The following is a 14,903-nucleotide window of genomic DNA, read 5'->3' as shown; positions in this document are numbered from 1 at the left end:
AGGATTCTGTTACCCTCGGATTTATAGGGAAAAGTCCCTTTCAATGGTGATGTAAATCATGGCTTAGTCCTGTGATAAAACTGCAGTCTTCCTGGGGTGTCCTGAGCTTTGTAGCTGCACAAGGCCAGTCCCTTTGCGTTCTTCTTGAATGTCTTCTGCTTTCCACCAACGCCCAGCCAATCCCCAAGCAATGGCAACTCCTGCCAATCTCCAGCCTCAGCTGAGTGTGACCGAGTGTGGGATAACCCTTGGGTCAGCTTCTTGTTCACCCCTAGCCAGCTCACTGGTGGGTCAGTATGAAAAGCAGAAAAGGCCTTGACACCGTGCAAAACATCTCTGTGTTTGCAGCACGAGCCCAAAACATAGACCAGTAGTAGGAAGACATTTAAGTCCATCCCAACCAAAACCAATACAGGAACCTTGGAGAAAAAGTAAGAAACGTATTCTGCATTGACAAAGGTGGTAGAAAATATGCTGTTGGAACCAACAAGAGGAGATGATGATGGTAATTTCAATGAGGGATTTTTTCCTGTCGGTTTCTGTTGGCTTTATATTTCAGGTGAGGTAAATTGTCAAACTTTGACACTTCCAGTGAACATATAAGATAATTTGCATAAAGCATCTTTAAACTCAGTGCATAGAAGATACTTCATCATTGCCAAGCTGAGCATCTGTTAAGGCCCAGGCTTGCCCTTCTCCCGCTTGAAGTTGGTTTGGAACGACTTCATAAATTCCAATAAAAATGTAATCTATAAACAGACTCCTTGAATGAGAAGGGGATTATCAAAGGTGCAAAGTGACTGACTCACAGGGAGACAAAGGAGAGCCGTGGTAGACTTTCTCCTGTAATATGTGCTGTCATCTTCTCTTCCAAGGAGTCCTGAAGAAGTCTGACGGGTGGGTTGGCTTAGGTTGCTGTGAGCTGGCCATCGCAGTGGAGTGTCGGCAGGCCTGCAAACAGGTGAGGCTTTTCTGTGGCTCCTGCCAAGTGGCACTGTAGTGAGTTCGTTTCTCTGGAACTGCTCACAAACTTAATGTGTTTTTTACACCAAAATTAAACCCAGAGCCTTGTGGAAGTTGTGAAGTGCGCCCAGGTGCTGTGCAGGAAGCGCTGCTGGGGATGAGTGCCAGCAGCCAGCCTCCAAAACACAAACCACATTACGTTTCAAAGGGAATTCTCAGCAAAAAATAAAAGTTCAAGTCTACTGGAATGAAAACCCAGCTTGAAGAAGTGATGGGGTTGGGGAGGGAGGGAGGGAGGGTTCTTTGGGGTCTGGAATTTTCGCTTGTGCTGTAGGACTAGTCTGCTTGATGAGCCTACAGAAGAAATGTTAGGACCTTGGGGTGAGCTGTGCCCTTTCTTTTGTACATTCTGATGGCACAATTCATTGTTCAGTAACGAAGATGCAGGTGAGGTGGAATCTTCCTGTGTTTGTAACTGAGACACCAACGAGCTGGCTGCAGTGTGTCCTGGCACACTTGGGAAGCGGAGCATCCACTGATCTTTGCTTTGCAAACAGCAGGGGTGTGATTATTGCTGATGCTATTTTAAAGTCATGCTGAGTGGAAGCCCATGTGTGGCTGTTTCTGTGAGCTCTTTTTGTAGTGTAGTGTTTAGCAATGCAACATTGTGGTTACAGCCCCAAGTAGATTCTTATGTCTCTTCAAAGAGATTTTTGTTCACTGGGTGGAAGAAAGTTGGTTTTGGTGTTAGTCTGTCACTGGTTTTTTTGTTAGCAATTTAAAACATGACAGATAAATTTAGCAATGACCCTTTTGTTAAAACTCTGGGGATCATTTTATGATTCTTTTTTTCCAAATACGTGCTTGTGACCATAAAACCATCCTCGAAGGCAAAGAGCATGTCATTATTTATCCTCACCCTTGTTGCTCAGTCTGGAGCACGGATGTGTGTAATAGTCCCTGTCGTATCCTGGATGTTACCTGTGTAATCTTAACCGTGGACCGGCAAGTAGGAACTGTAGGATTGTACATACAAGAGGGAGGAGAAAGGAAGGAGGCACAGAAGTACTGATCATGCAAGACAGGGAGTTTTTTATGCTCAAGTTCTTCCATTTCCTAAATGTTTCCTGTGTTCTGCTCTATCTAGTAAACAAAAGCAAAGTGGCTTTATGTGCTTCTGGTCTCAACTAACTTGGTGCAGAAAGACAAGGTTTGGGTTTTTCATTAAATACAGTGTTGACAGTCATAGTTTCTGCTTTTTTTCTTAAAGCTTTACGTGGATCCTTTAGACTCTTAAAAGGAGCATTTAAATGGAATCCAATGAAGAAATTTGTCTGTCTTTCAGGCTTCTGCAAAGAATGATATTTTAAAGGTCTGCAGGAAGGAATATGAGGTACGTGTGTACATGTGTACGTGTATCTTGCTAGAAATCAGCTGGCTGTAAATTCAGTAAAAAGTATGCCATGGAAGAGTTGTGTTTCTGGTTATGCTCATTTTCACCCAAATGTAAATTCCCTCTCTCAATGATGTTTGTAGGAGTGCTGTCCTGCTAGTTCTTTTCTTTCAGCCTGTTTCTGAAAATTCTGGTTCCTTCTCCCCCCTTTCATCTCTTCTCCTCCTGCCCTCAATTAGTCCTGCATAAATTCTGCTGATATTCAACAGTTCAGGATAATAGCCAGTTCTCTGGCTCCTTGATTTGGGCACAGGTGTGGCAGGTTTCCTGGTCTTCCAGGATACATTAACTTTTACTTTTTGGTTTTTTTCCACCTTGGTCCTTTTGTCTAAACAATCCACAGAGTATTTTTCTGGACCCTTCGCCATTGAAGTTTACTGTGGCTTGTTCTCTTAATGATGTATTTTCATTTCCAGTAGTTCTGTCTCCTCTCAGGCTGTGATATGCTATACTGTCAGCATCTGTAAGCTTCTCCTCTGTTACGCTGGTCTGTTTCCTTCTCTTTTGTCTGGATTTCTGCACTGCTGTAGGAGGTTGGCCTGTGTGGGGTTGAAGGAGAACGGGAGAGGAAAGGTAAGAGATTAAAGAATGAATACAAAATAGTGATAGTTGCCTTATTTACTTCTCCAGCTTCAATCTGGAATTCTGCAAAGTGGGTCCCTCTTATTCAAGAGTGGCCTTGCAGAAAACCTTAACTATCTGTGCAACACTAAAAGGGAGGGAGAGGGGAAAAATGGTGGCAGAAGGAATCAGTCTGCTGGTTGGTGGAGGAAAGAGGATGTTTTTAATGTGTTATGGGCAGAAATTAAATATCTGATGTGGCAGATGTTCAGTTTCTGTGACAGTGGGGTTTCCTGTGTATCTAGGCTTAAAGGTACTCATGAGAAATAGTACTTGGAATGTATAGAATTCAAGGAAGCTTTGCCTTAGGTATAAGATTCCAAAAATGCTTCTGGAGGGAACCTGCACTTTCTCACACCTTAGTTATTCTTTCTCCTCTTTCATGATGCCTTGGTGAATGTGTCCTGCTGCCTCTGTAGTCTGTGACCAGTGCTATACTCTGTACTCGGTTAGGTCAGCTGGGGAAGAAACTGGACAACTGGGAAGGGAAGGGCTAGTTAGAACTGAGGGGTGATGGCAAACAGACTGTGAAGCACATAAATGCAGTGGCACACATACTGAGTTTAAACACCTTTGTGTTTAAGAATTCATACTCTGCTCACTAGAAACAAGTATCCAACCCACTGAGTTACAGTATGTGATGCACACTGCTTGTTCATCAGCTCCTAAGTCTGTTATTGTATTGGATGTGTAAGTCCACATCTAAGCAAAACCCAGCTGAAGTAAGTATGTAAAAGTGTAAAGAGTTGGGTAGCTTGCCAAGTTTTTCAAGCTTACTTACATGCTCAGATAGGGATTTCCCAGAGGATTTTCACAAGCTTCTTACAGTAGTTGGCTGAGCTGTGCATAGTACTTCTCTGTAATCTTTTTGAGATTAGGGAAGCGATTTCATGAGTTACCCTTCAGCTTCCCACTCTGTTAGTGAGCATGAAGAATGAGGTGAGTCTGCCAAGGTAGGGCAAAGGCTTCAGAGCAGTGGGGAAAAACCCAGACTCCAAGCAGGGGGTGTCACAGAGTTTGAAGTTGCTAAGCAGAGTCTCGGGTTGTACAGCAGCAGCATCATTTTGGCGTTGATGTGCCAACTTTTCACAAGGTTAATTGAAGAGACTTTTTCTGCTGATGGTGTACTTGTGGGTTACTTTTGCTGTAAACTTTTCTGAAGCTTGTGATGCTCATAATGTGGAGTTCTGACACGATTTAGCAATGAATGATGTTGTAAAAAGCTACTCATTTTTGGTCAGTGCATTGAAGATCGCCTGCTCTGTTAAACACTTTCCATTTTCAAGTAGCACTGCATGCAGAAATTTAACACAACTTGCTGAGTGTTTGTGAATATTACTGAAATGTACTTTATTTGCCTTCTTGTGTAAGATTTTATTGTGGTAGTCCCTTTCCCACCTTCTGCCTCTCGCGTACTCATTTTGTCATCTTAATTTTTTTCCTCTAGTTCTATGCATCTCAGCTCTTTTATCTTTTACTACTTCTTCCAGCTTTCTGCTGTCCTGTTCATCTTCTAAAAATAAGGTAGGTAATAGTAAAAAGAAGTAGTAAAACAAAGAGGTGGAGATTGTATGTAGGATTTTCTGGTTTTCCTGGTTTTGAATGTGTTGTGTAAAGTTGAGGTTCGTTCTCAGACTGCACAGAAGACATACTTGGAGGAGTAACTGGGCAGAGTTTATAAAGCTTGGAATAAGCTGTAGAGGTTTTCTTACTGTGTTTAGGATCACTTTTCCTTCTCTGTGCACGGAAAGGGTAGTACTAGACTTTGGATTAGCTTACAGCCCTTGAGGCCCTACACCACACACTGTGGGATCACCTCTGCATGTTAGGAGCTCCGGTTCTTATTTTGTGTGTGCTCTGTAAGACATTCAGACATCTCTGGTTAATTGGCATCACGAGAGCTTGGCTGCTGCTGAGCACCAGTCACATCTGCCAAGCACTCGGGATGTAGTTGGAAACGTTGCCAGTTGTTTAGTTTCTGCTCTTCAAGCTGTTTGTGACACACAGCAGTAAACACTTTTGATATCTGTTTGAAGCTGTTTTTGCTCTCACAGATTCAAGCAGTTGAGCTTAATCTGACTTTGTGTTCTTACAGTTTTTAAATACAGAAACTTCATGTGCAGTGCCTGCAGCTTCAAGTGCTGTAGCAGGGCTTCAGGAAAGTATTCCCAGTGCTACGGTATTGGCTTGTTTTGTCTTCCAGAGTCACACGGTCCCGCTTTCTGCTGAGGTTGTAGTGAACGCTGCCTACTCGTTACCCCTTCTGGAAAATGCAGCCAGCAGTTTTTAGCTCTTACCTAATTGTTTGTGTGGATTTCCAGAGAGGATAGATGATCACTCAAGGAGCTGTTTAGGATATCATTTAGGAAAAGATTCCAGAACAGTTCTGATGAACTCCTAAGGCACGTGGAGGTATTACTTAATGAATTGAGAGTGGACTCTGACCACGTGCTACACCTCGTGTCATCTTGTCTGCTGGTGCTTTCTGTCTCTGTTCTCTACTGTTCAAAGAAGGCTGAAAGAACACTCAAAGGTCTTGCCAAAATTAAAGTTCCAGTTCATTTTCCCTACCTTACCATGCAAGTGTTCTCACTTCTTTCCTGGTTTACAGAATTGAGGCAGATCTTGGCCTTACTTGTTAATTCCTGCAGGTTTTGTGCAGTTCTTAACAAATGTGCCCCATCATTTGAAACTTCAGCTGCCTCCACTAAACCTTAGCAAACTGCCCTCTGACTTACCTTCTGTTGGTAAATTGGAAGATGAACTGAAGTCAAGGAGAGATGAACAGCATTTTCGTTGCTGTCGTCATTGAGTGAAGCGTTTCCTGTTGTGGTGTGTTTGTTGCCTGTAGGTAATATTTGTAAATTGAGATGGCTTTGATTGGATAGGCTCTATATTCAAATATTTAACATGGGTAGGTTGCCCAACACAACACTACTAATCTTATTTTTGTGCCAAAGTCAGTGGAATATAGATTCTGGGGTAATTTTTAGCAGAGGGAAATAATCTTTGCCTTTGAGCAAAACACTCTCCAATTTCTGGTGTGAAAGAACAGCTTTGCTGTGGCTTTTCCCTCAGGCCACGAGAGGCAGCCATTTAGGAAGAAGTGCACTTAGAGCACAGGAGATGCCTTACAATGCAGGAGACTTCTTCCTTTATCAAAGTGTTGTGCTGTGTTTGTGTGCACGGGTGTCCTTTTTTGAGCCGTTACCTGCAGCTGATGAGCTCCAAAAAGAGCGAAACCAGTTAGGTCCTGCAGTACTGGCTAAAACCTTTCTTCAGGGAGCTTCTGGTGAGGAAGACTGGACAATGTCCTCAGCTGGATAAGCTTCGGTTGCCTTTTTTAATGTCCCTAACACCAAGAGATCTTTGAGACTGTTGGCTCTGGGGCACACACGGTTGTGTTGCCTGTGTCTGCCTGCCACTTTGCATTCCTTCTGCTTATAGTCTGAAAGATGAGATTAATGCATAGGTGAAACAAATCATCATGTTTGTGTTTTAGCAATTCCACTATTGCCACCTTTGTTCACTTAATCTTTTGCTCACAAGTTGGAAGTGGAGTGTCAGGCTCTGTGTACACAGTACTGGGGTTTTATCCTGTTTCACAGGTCTCAGTGATGTAGTTCTTCCTTTAAGTAGAGCATCTTTTTCTGTTCTCTTGGGTTTTGTGGGTCTTTGTTTTTCTTTACCTGTATCTCTGTATATGTGTATAGAGACATGCTTTGTTTTCTGTGTCTTCTGCCAGTTCACTAGCAGATTCAGAAGGAAGCTTGAGTGGGCAGAGAAGCTGCTCATTTCTTGAATGTGAGTGCTGCTTTACCAGAGATGGGCATCAATCTGCTGTTCTGTAATGAAGTTATAGTCGGTAGTTCCAATCAGATCAATTGTCTAAGGCTGTTAGCTTTATTGATGAGCAGGTGGTGACAGACACCTATTTTCTCTATGATTCTTTCGTGCCTGTATGGATACAGTACCTGTGCTTCCTGGGAAACTGAACGATCATCTACACCTACACAAGGAGCAAAGTCAGCCCCCTGACTAGCACTGTTCTGTGGTGGCTGCAGGCACTACAGTTTGACAACGTACAGTGAGTTGCTTTAACAACTCAGTGCAGCTAAAGTTCTTCCTCCTTGAGCCTGCCCTTTCTCCACACACATTCCCTCCCACTGCTAGCTGTACAAATAGACTTCTCCTGACCTAACTCTGCCTCTGGCACGTCTGTCTCAAAGGTGGTTTCTAAGAGGATATGTGAAAACTTATTCTCTTACCTCCATACTTTGTGTTATACCTGTTGAAATTGCTGATTTAAATTCTTAGTCTTGAAAAGGGAGTTTTCAGCAGGGTTACTGAGCAAATACAGGTCATGAGAGGATGATTAGTGCCAGAGCTGGCGTAAAGGCATCCACAAGACTGTTCAGCTGGGAACAGTGAAAGAGGAGTTGAAAACAAGGTGGAAGAGAGAAGTGAGTCCATCTCCTCTTAACAGAAATATTAGCATACTTAGAGTGATTCATCAGTCTGTGAGACATTAGTCTCAAAGTCCAGAAAGGTTTATGATGTGGTCAGGGCATCCTGCCTGTATGAAATTGGTGCGTGAAACTGCTGTAAGATAGTTTGGTCTCAGCTTGAGCCCTTCTTTAAAGGAGGAACGTTGGTAGACACCATCATCTTCTCACCATTGTCCTCTGGTTTGTCCTCTGCAGCTACAAACTGCAGTCTGAGCTAAGAGGGCCAGGGACACTGTTATCCCTGAACTGCTCTTTAGTAACGTTTTTTGTACCACTCAGCTTTTCGATAACGTGACAATTTTTAGCCAAGTTGCTTTGTGAGGTTTCAGGCGTTGCTTTGTGTAAGGCAGCCTGTTGAATTGCTGTGTTGAGGTATTCTCCATAGACCTGTGCTGCTTTTCTTCATCATCACTGCAATGACAAGCTGCTGTCCTTCACAGAAAACTAGCTGACTGTATGGTGCTTACTGACTCTGATGTCAGGATTTAAGCTGTCTGAAGGTGTGTAGAGAAGGGGAAGAATGCAGTGAGTGTGGGTGAGATGCTGGAGCTGTCAGGCAGAGGTGAGACTGTGCCACTCCTGTGAACAGAAGTGTTCTGCATTTACCTTTCTCTCCTTAGCACAACTGCACACGAGCAAGCTGCTGGGAGGGAAACCCTCAGCATTCAGGTGTTGTGGTTACTGGCATTTTTAGGAGTTAGCCACTGGGAGGTTTGAGCACTTTGGTACTTAGTTGTTTTTCTCAGTAATCCTACCTAGATTGTGGAGGGGAAAATAAGTATGCTGCCAGGAGAGATTAATTGGCTGAAATGATCTCAGAGAAGAAAGCAAGTAGAGAATATGAACTGAACAGACTCCTGCATTCTAGACAATTGCTAAAGCAAAAGGAACGATTCCTGACACGTTTCCGTTTTCTTCACCTTAAAAGTGTGTCAGTGACATCTGTTTGCAGCAGTACAAGTGTTCACAAGGGTGCCCCAAAGATTACTGGGGGTACCCACTTCTCTGCAGTGCAGTGAACGCTGGCAACTGACCAGTTGAAGAATTCAGTGAACTGCTGAGCTTTGAGGTCTGTGTTTTGAGGTTTCTTCCTCTTCTTGTGCAGAGGTAGTAGCACATCTGATATTCTGCTGTACTGAAGCAAGGTTTTAATCCCACTGTGGGTCAGTATGGTGCTGTTTCTGTTTTCTTCTCTAGATACTGTGTAAAATACAAATTTGTTTGGTGATGGGGGAAATGAAGGAGCTCAGGAGCTCTCTGAAGATGGGGATTACGTAGTGTTCTGTGCTGAACTATTTGACCACTTTCTGTAGCCCAGTGTTCTGACAAGTGTGGAGGTCTTTTGTGGAAGGGCTTCAAATTTCTCTTCCACAATTTGTGTAATTGTATAGTCTTTGATAATTGGCAACTCGGGTTTGGACTTTCAGCCTCGTGACTTTCATCTTTTTATGGCGTTCTGGAAAGCTTACGGGTGGTATCTGATGTTTTTAAGAACAGTGTTTGTTCAGTGTTGGCAAGACTCTGGTTGTTTGGGGTGAGAGTTCAAGAGTCTTGAGAGAGGGGGTTCAGCTCCTCTGCCCCTCTCTGGTGAGACCCTCCTGCAGTGCAGCCTCCAGCTCTGGGGCCCCAGCACAGGACAGACACAGAGCTGTTTGATCAGGTCCAGAGGCCACAGAAATCATCAGAGAGGCTGAGAGGGTTGGGGATGTTCTGCCTGGAGAAGAGAAGCCTCCAGGAGACCTCACTGCAGCTTTTCAGTACTTAAAGGGACCAATGGGAAAGATGAGAACAGACTTTCTAGCAGGGCTTGTAGTGACAGCACAAGGGGGAATGGGAATGGTTTTAAACTAAAAGAGGGGAGATTCAGACCAGATGTAAGGAAGAAATGTTTTACACTGAGGGTGGTGAGGCCCTGGCACAGGTTGCCCAGAGAGATGGTAGGTGCCCCATCCCTGGAAGCATACAAAGGCAGGTTGGATGGGGCTCTGAGAAACTTGGTCTAGTGGAAGGTGTCCCTGTCCACTGCAGGAGTCTGAGCTGAATGGCCTTTAAAGGTCCTTTCCATACCAAACTGTTCTATGAATCAGTGATTGCTCTGTGTATTGGAGCCCTGTGTTCCCCTTCTTCTGTCATTTAACACGTGATCTGTCCCCCAACTGAACCTCTTGGCTGCAGTTTGAGGGAGCTGACAGCATGCTTTAGCTTTGAAGGTGCGTTGTTTTTGCATTTGCTTGCTGACATTTTCTGTGTGCATCTCTGCAGAGCTCCTTTTTCCACACAGGACCTTCTAAATCACTGTCATTTTTACAAAGCCCTGTTGGGACATCCTATTACAGGATGCTATTTCTGAGTTGCTCTAGGAAAGACTTCCTATTTACTTGCTTGAATGTTTGTCTAACTCTTATTACTAGTGCACGCAGAACTGGTGTGACCCCTGGTCTTTTAATTTCCTCCTCTCAGAGGTTTTGTGTGGTGTTTTTGTATGGTGGTTTTGTTTTCATCCAAACCAAATGGAACAAGTAATAACAAAGTTAGATTTATGAGCTAGTTGTAAGATATGACTGGACACTCAGATATTTGTTTGAAGTTTTCTGGCTCCTAACACTACTTTTGTTTTGGTTGCAGAACGCTCTCTTTAGTTGTATTAACAGAAATGAAAGTAAGTATGTGATGAATAGTTTGTCTTTTCTCCTTTTATATCTTTCTTCTCTGAAATGTAAGGAATTCTCTGGGAGTACCTGTACACAAATCACATGGACTCAGTTCCACAGAACAAACCGTGTGCGTAAATTCTCTTGCTCAAGTGATGAGAGGATTGGGTTGTTGAGATAATCTGTATCAGGTTTTTGTTTGGAGTATCTGTATTTGGTTTCCTGTCCTATTTGGGTGATTGCTTAGAAGCTTGGTTTTGCTTTCTGCATTGTTCATCTGGTGAGTGCTAAGTAACCAAACTGAGTGCATAGATGAAATCTTGCCCCGTGCAAGTGGTTTGTTGCCTGATGTCTATCTGTCTATCTATATAAAAAGAGATCAATGTATTTCTCAGTAACTGTGTATTTAATAATGTATCAAAAAATGGGTGAATCGTGATATCATCTGTCTGAAGGTTTTTAAGTGGATTTTTGGATACTGCTCTCCTGTTTACTTGTTCACTGTTGATATTAGCCTAATGATTCAATTACATAACAAGCCTGATTACCTTAAATAAGAACCAAATAGCTGAAGATATTATTCAACTGGCTTAATGGTGTCATGAACTTGAGTTCAAGATAGCTTCAGGGGACTTTTTTCTCCAGCCAAACAAACAAATGCAATCTGACTAGTTTACAGGTACTCCCAGTCATTCTGTAGGAATAGGAAAAGCTCTGCCTTTCTTCTTCACAGTAATTCCTTGGGCTTTGTCGCCTTTGTGTGGCACAGACATGCTCAGTTCTTCACGTCTCTGTTGTCTGTCTCTGTGTGTTTCCCCAGTGGGGTCAGTCTGTTGCAGTTATGCAGGTCACCACACAAACTGTCGGGAGTACTGTCAAGCCATTTTTCGCACAGACTCTTCTCCTGGTCCTTCACAAATCAAAGCAGTTGAAAATTACTGTGCATCCATCAGCCCTCAGCTCATACACTGTGTCAACAACTACACCCAGTCCTACCCCATGAGAAATCCAACAGACAGTGAGTATGAGAACATCCTTCTGTACTGGAAGTTACCAAAAAGTGCTGGAAAAGCTCGGGGATTGTAGGCAGGTGTTACCCAAAGTGTGTTGTTGTCTAAGACTGCTGTATGAATTACATTAATGTCTTTGTATGTGACAAATAGCTCTGTGCATTTATGTAAGGACAACTTTTGTTTGTAGGTGCACTCTTTGGTTCTATTTCCTTTTGTAATTCTATGTACTGGTGGTGTGCTGGGTTGGTTTTTATTCCCCACAATTTATTCTGTTTGCTTTTAAAAGGAGCAATGTCATTTGAGATTACTTTGTGGGGCAAAAAAAGCCTCCTCATAGCCCTCTTTCTCTGGGGACTGCTATGTCATGCATCTTGGTCGTCGTGCTGTGCTTGCTCATTAACCATGTTTCCATTTTTTAACAGGCTTGTACTGCTGTGACAGGGCAGAAGACTATGCGTGTCAGGCTGCTTGCAAAAGAATCCTGATGTCCATGAAAACAGAGCTTGAAATTGTTGATGGACTCATAGAAGGCTGTAAGACAATGCCTCTCCCTCAGGATCCACTCTGGCAATGTTTTCTTGAGAGTTCGAGATCCGTTCACCCAGGAGTCACTGTGCACCCTCCACCTTCCACGGGCCTCGATGGAGCTAAGCTCCATTGCTGTTCTAAAGCCAATTCCTCCACATGTAGGTCAGTATCTCTCTACCCTCCTTTCCCCTTGTGAAAATGCTGCAGGATTTATCAGGCCTGGGCCCGAATCTCGCTGTGTGCATCAAATAAGGAAGAGTTCTGTTAATTCTTAGAGAAAATGGAAGTTTGGATAATCAGACGGGGGTCACATCCTGTCCTGGGCTTGCTCTGTATCTCAAAACACTGTTCTGTAAGAGGAACCTCACTTTGCTCACATTTAGCAGTCTTATTATAGCAGACACACCAAGTTAATGAAACCTACACCTTACCTGAGGTTATAACAGCCAACGTTGCAGGCAGATGAAGAGGCCTTAACCAGATGCCAGTGAGAGCCAAGGGGGCAACGAGCTGCACAAACCCTCAGGTACCTGGCTGCCTCGTGTTCAAACCTTGGCAGTGTTCCTTACGAGGTGCTATTCGGATTTTTGTCAATGAACAAGATCTTGGGTTATTTAACAAGCAATGGAGCTAACTATTCTGACAGTTGAAGGTACAGAACTGTAACTGAAGCGATTTTAGTTCACAGTGGTTGTCTGTCCTTACTGAGAAGCACATCACTCTTGCACTTTAAATGTATCAATATGTCAAAATGAATTTGCAAACGTTTATGGCTTTTAGCTGTTGCTTCCTTTTATACCAAAGTCCGCAGTAACAAACAGTTCCTGAATGCAGCAGGATCTTGTAAGGAGCTTAATAGTAGAGCCCTGGAGTTACAGTATTTCTTAGATCACTGTAGCATAGGATCCTTCCCTCCCATTTTCAGTATACCGTAGGTGTTCATCCCACAGGGACGTTCTGTATCTTCAGTGGGATGGGAACAGTTGTACCTGTAGGATGTCGCTGTGTACAAAGTGGCTTGGGTACTGCTGACACCAGGAAACAACTCAAACGCTGGCTACAACAGTGATCCCTGTTTCAAACTTCAGGGCTTTGAAGAGCAGGTTGCTAATGATTTCTGGAGGAGGAGGAGGTGTGATTTGAAGTTGAAGGATGGGTTTGGGAGTTGTTCATTATATCATGTCAACCTAGATATGTTGCAAATAACGTGAGCTGGAATAGTTCTTGTCTCAAATTCGTTAGTTGAGGTTTTCAGCTGTTACATTTTCATTGGTATTGCAGTTTTAGATTCTGAACTCTTGCAGTCTTCCTAGCCTAGAGACTTGCTAGCATTCTTAAGCAAAACTGAAAAGCCTAAAAACCAGTGAAGTGGGGTTTTTTTGCTTTGAGCACATTGGGGCACTCCTGCAGACCTTGTGGGTGCCAAGGCAGTCTCCTGCAGCGAGTGCAGGCTGTTGTCATCAGCAAAGAAACAACAGGCTCTGCTATATCCCAACAATTGCTGTCCTTAGAATTTCATTTTCTTTGTTCTTTGTTCTTTTTTTGTTCTTCAGAGAGCTCTGCACTAAACTTTATAGCACGAGCTGGGGCAATTCACAGAGCTGGCAAGAGTTTGATCGCTTCTGTGAGTATAATGCAGTTGAAGTTTCCATGTTGACCTGTTTAGCAGATGTACGAGAACCTTGTCAGCTGGGCTGTAGAAATCTTACTTACTGCACTAATTTTAATAACAGGTAGGAGAGAGACACTGAATATTTTATAAAGGATTTCCTGTGCTTTGATTTTCTTTCTTTAAAATGTTGTTGAGGCTTTGCTGTGAGATTGTGTGTAGCTGTCTTTCTGCAGATGTTTCTTCAAATACTTCAAAATAAATAGTTTTTTTCTTGAGGGTAAACTTCTGGGAATGTATTTAACAACAGGCATAACAACACTTACAGGGGTAAAAGCTAACCCATGAACTTGTAAAATGGCATCGTGTGTTAGCAGCACGTTCCTCTGGCTTACCGTATGGACAAGTCAGCCACGATTATTGGAATGCTGTGTATTATAAACAAGGTGAAAATGCTTGTTAAATTCACACATTACTCTGGGAAAATTCCTTTTCTTTCAGAGATGTTTCTGTGGGTTTATACTGTCTAGGGCAAAATGCATGATGTGAAAGTGGTGTCTGAATTGGTAAATTGCAAGGTGACAAATCAAACAGTTTGAGTTTCAAAAAAGCACTCAACGTTTTGTCAGAGCTGAGTTGTTTAGTAGAGGTCTCTGACTTTCCTTTGACATACAGCAGCCTGAGTGTTGTGTGAGATGTAGAATCACGTATGTGATAGATGCAGCCTGGGCAAACATAAATGGTAGATCAGCTTGCATTAGTGATTCACCAGGAAACATTTGCACACATGTTCAGGATATCTGAGATACTTGCTTTTGAGTCAACCTTCTTCAGGTAAGAAAAATTGAAGGGATATTCCATCTGAGAGGTAGAGGTGAGCAAGGAGTTTCAGCCTTGAGTCTGAAAGAGCTTATTTTCCTTAAAAACAGAACTCAGGTTGCTTTTAATATTGCTGAGCTGTGGAAGGCATTGATTTATTCTGTCCCACCAAGCAAGCCATATCAAGGTTGTAGAGCTCGTATGGTGAAAGGTAAAATATGTGGCGTTTTCTTTCTTATGTGCATGTGCTATATCTTACCTTCTTCTTTTAAGACCAACAGAGCTTTTCAGGAGCTGCAACACGCAGTCAGACCAGGGAGCCATGAATGACATGAAGCTGTGGGAAAAAGGGAGCATTAAGATGCCATTCATAAATATTCCCGTGCTTGATATTAAAAAGTGCCAGCCAGAAATGTGGAAGGCAATTGCCTGCTCACTGCAGATTAAACCCTGCCACAGCAAATCTAGAGGAAGTATTATCTGCAAGTAAGTATTCTGTGGGGAGGGAAATAACAGAGGTTTTGGTAAATAGCACAGGTACTGAGAGAGAATCCAACTCAGATGTTAGTGAAGCAAGGAAATGTTTGAAAGATATATGCATGTGATGCTGTAGAAAAGAGAGATCACCAAGCCCAAATTAGAGAGAGAGTAGTGTAAGGAATAGCTCCTGTCTTTGTATCACAGATTTGTTTGTCCCCCTGTGTGTGAAACGTACAGTGTCCATGCACAGACATAAAC

At 43.0% G+C, this 14,903-nt stretch overlaps 1 protein-coding gene across 2 annotated transcripts in view; it reads left to right on the top strand.

Moving 5' to 3' along the window:
* The window catches only part of RECK (reversion inducing cysteine rich protein with kazal motifs), a 68,015-nt gene that overhangs the window by 9,696 nt on the left and 43,416 nt on the right, over positions 1-14,903 (top strand). For both annotated transcript variants that reach the window (XM_061995234.1, XM_061995235.1), the window contains 7 exons: positions 876-961; positions 2,309-2,356; positions 10,171-10,204; positions 11,017-11,214; positions 11,632-11,899; positions 13,291-13,470; positions 14,439-14,651. In XM_061995234.1, coding sequence (XP_061851218.1) covers positions 876-961; positions 2,309-2,356; positions 10,171-10,204; positions 11,017-11,214; positions 11,632-11,899; positions 13,291-13,470; positions 14,439-14,651 — 1,027 coding nt within the window. The remainder of the gene's footprint in view (positions 1-875; positions 962-2,308; positions 2,357-10,170; positions 10,205-11,016; positions 11,215-11,631; positions 11,900-13,290; positions 13,471-14,438; positions 14,652-14,903) is intronic.

Source organism: Colius striatus, chromosome 4 (assembly GCF_028858725.1).
Source record: "Colius striatus isolate bColStr4 chromosome 4, bColStr4.1.hap1, whole genome shotgun sequence".
Lineage (NCBI taxonomy): Eukaryota > Metazoa > Chordata > Aves > Coliiformes > Coliidae > Colius > Colius striatus.
Note: the sequence above shows the minus strand (reverse complement) of the source record. Positions and strands in the feature narration are given on the sequence as shown.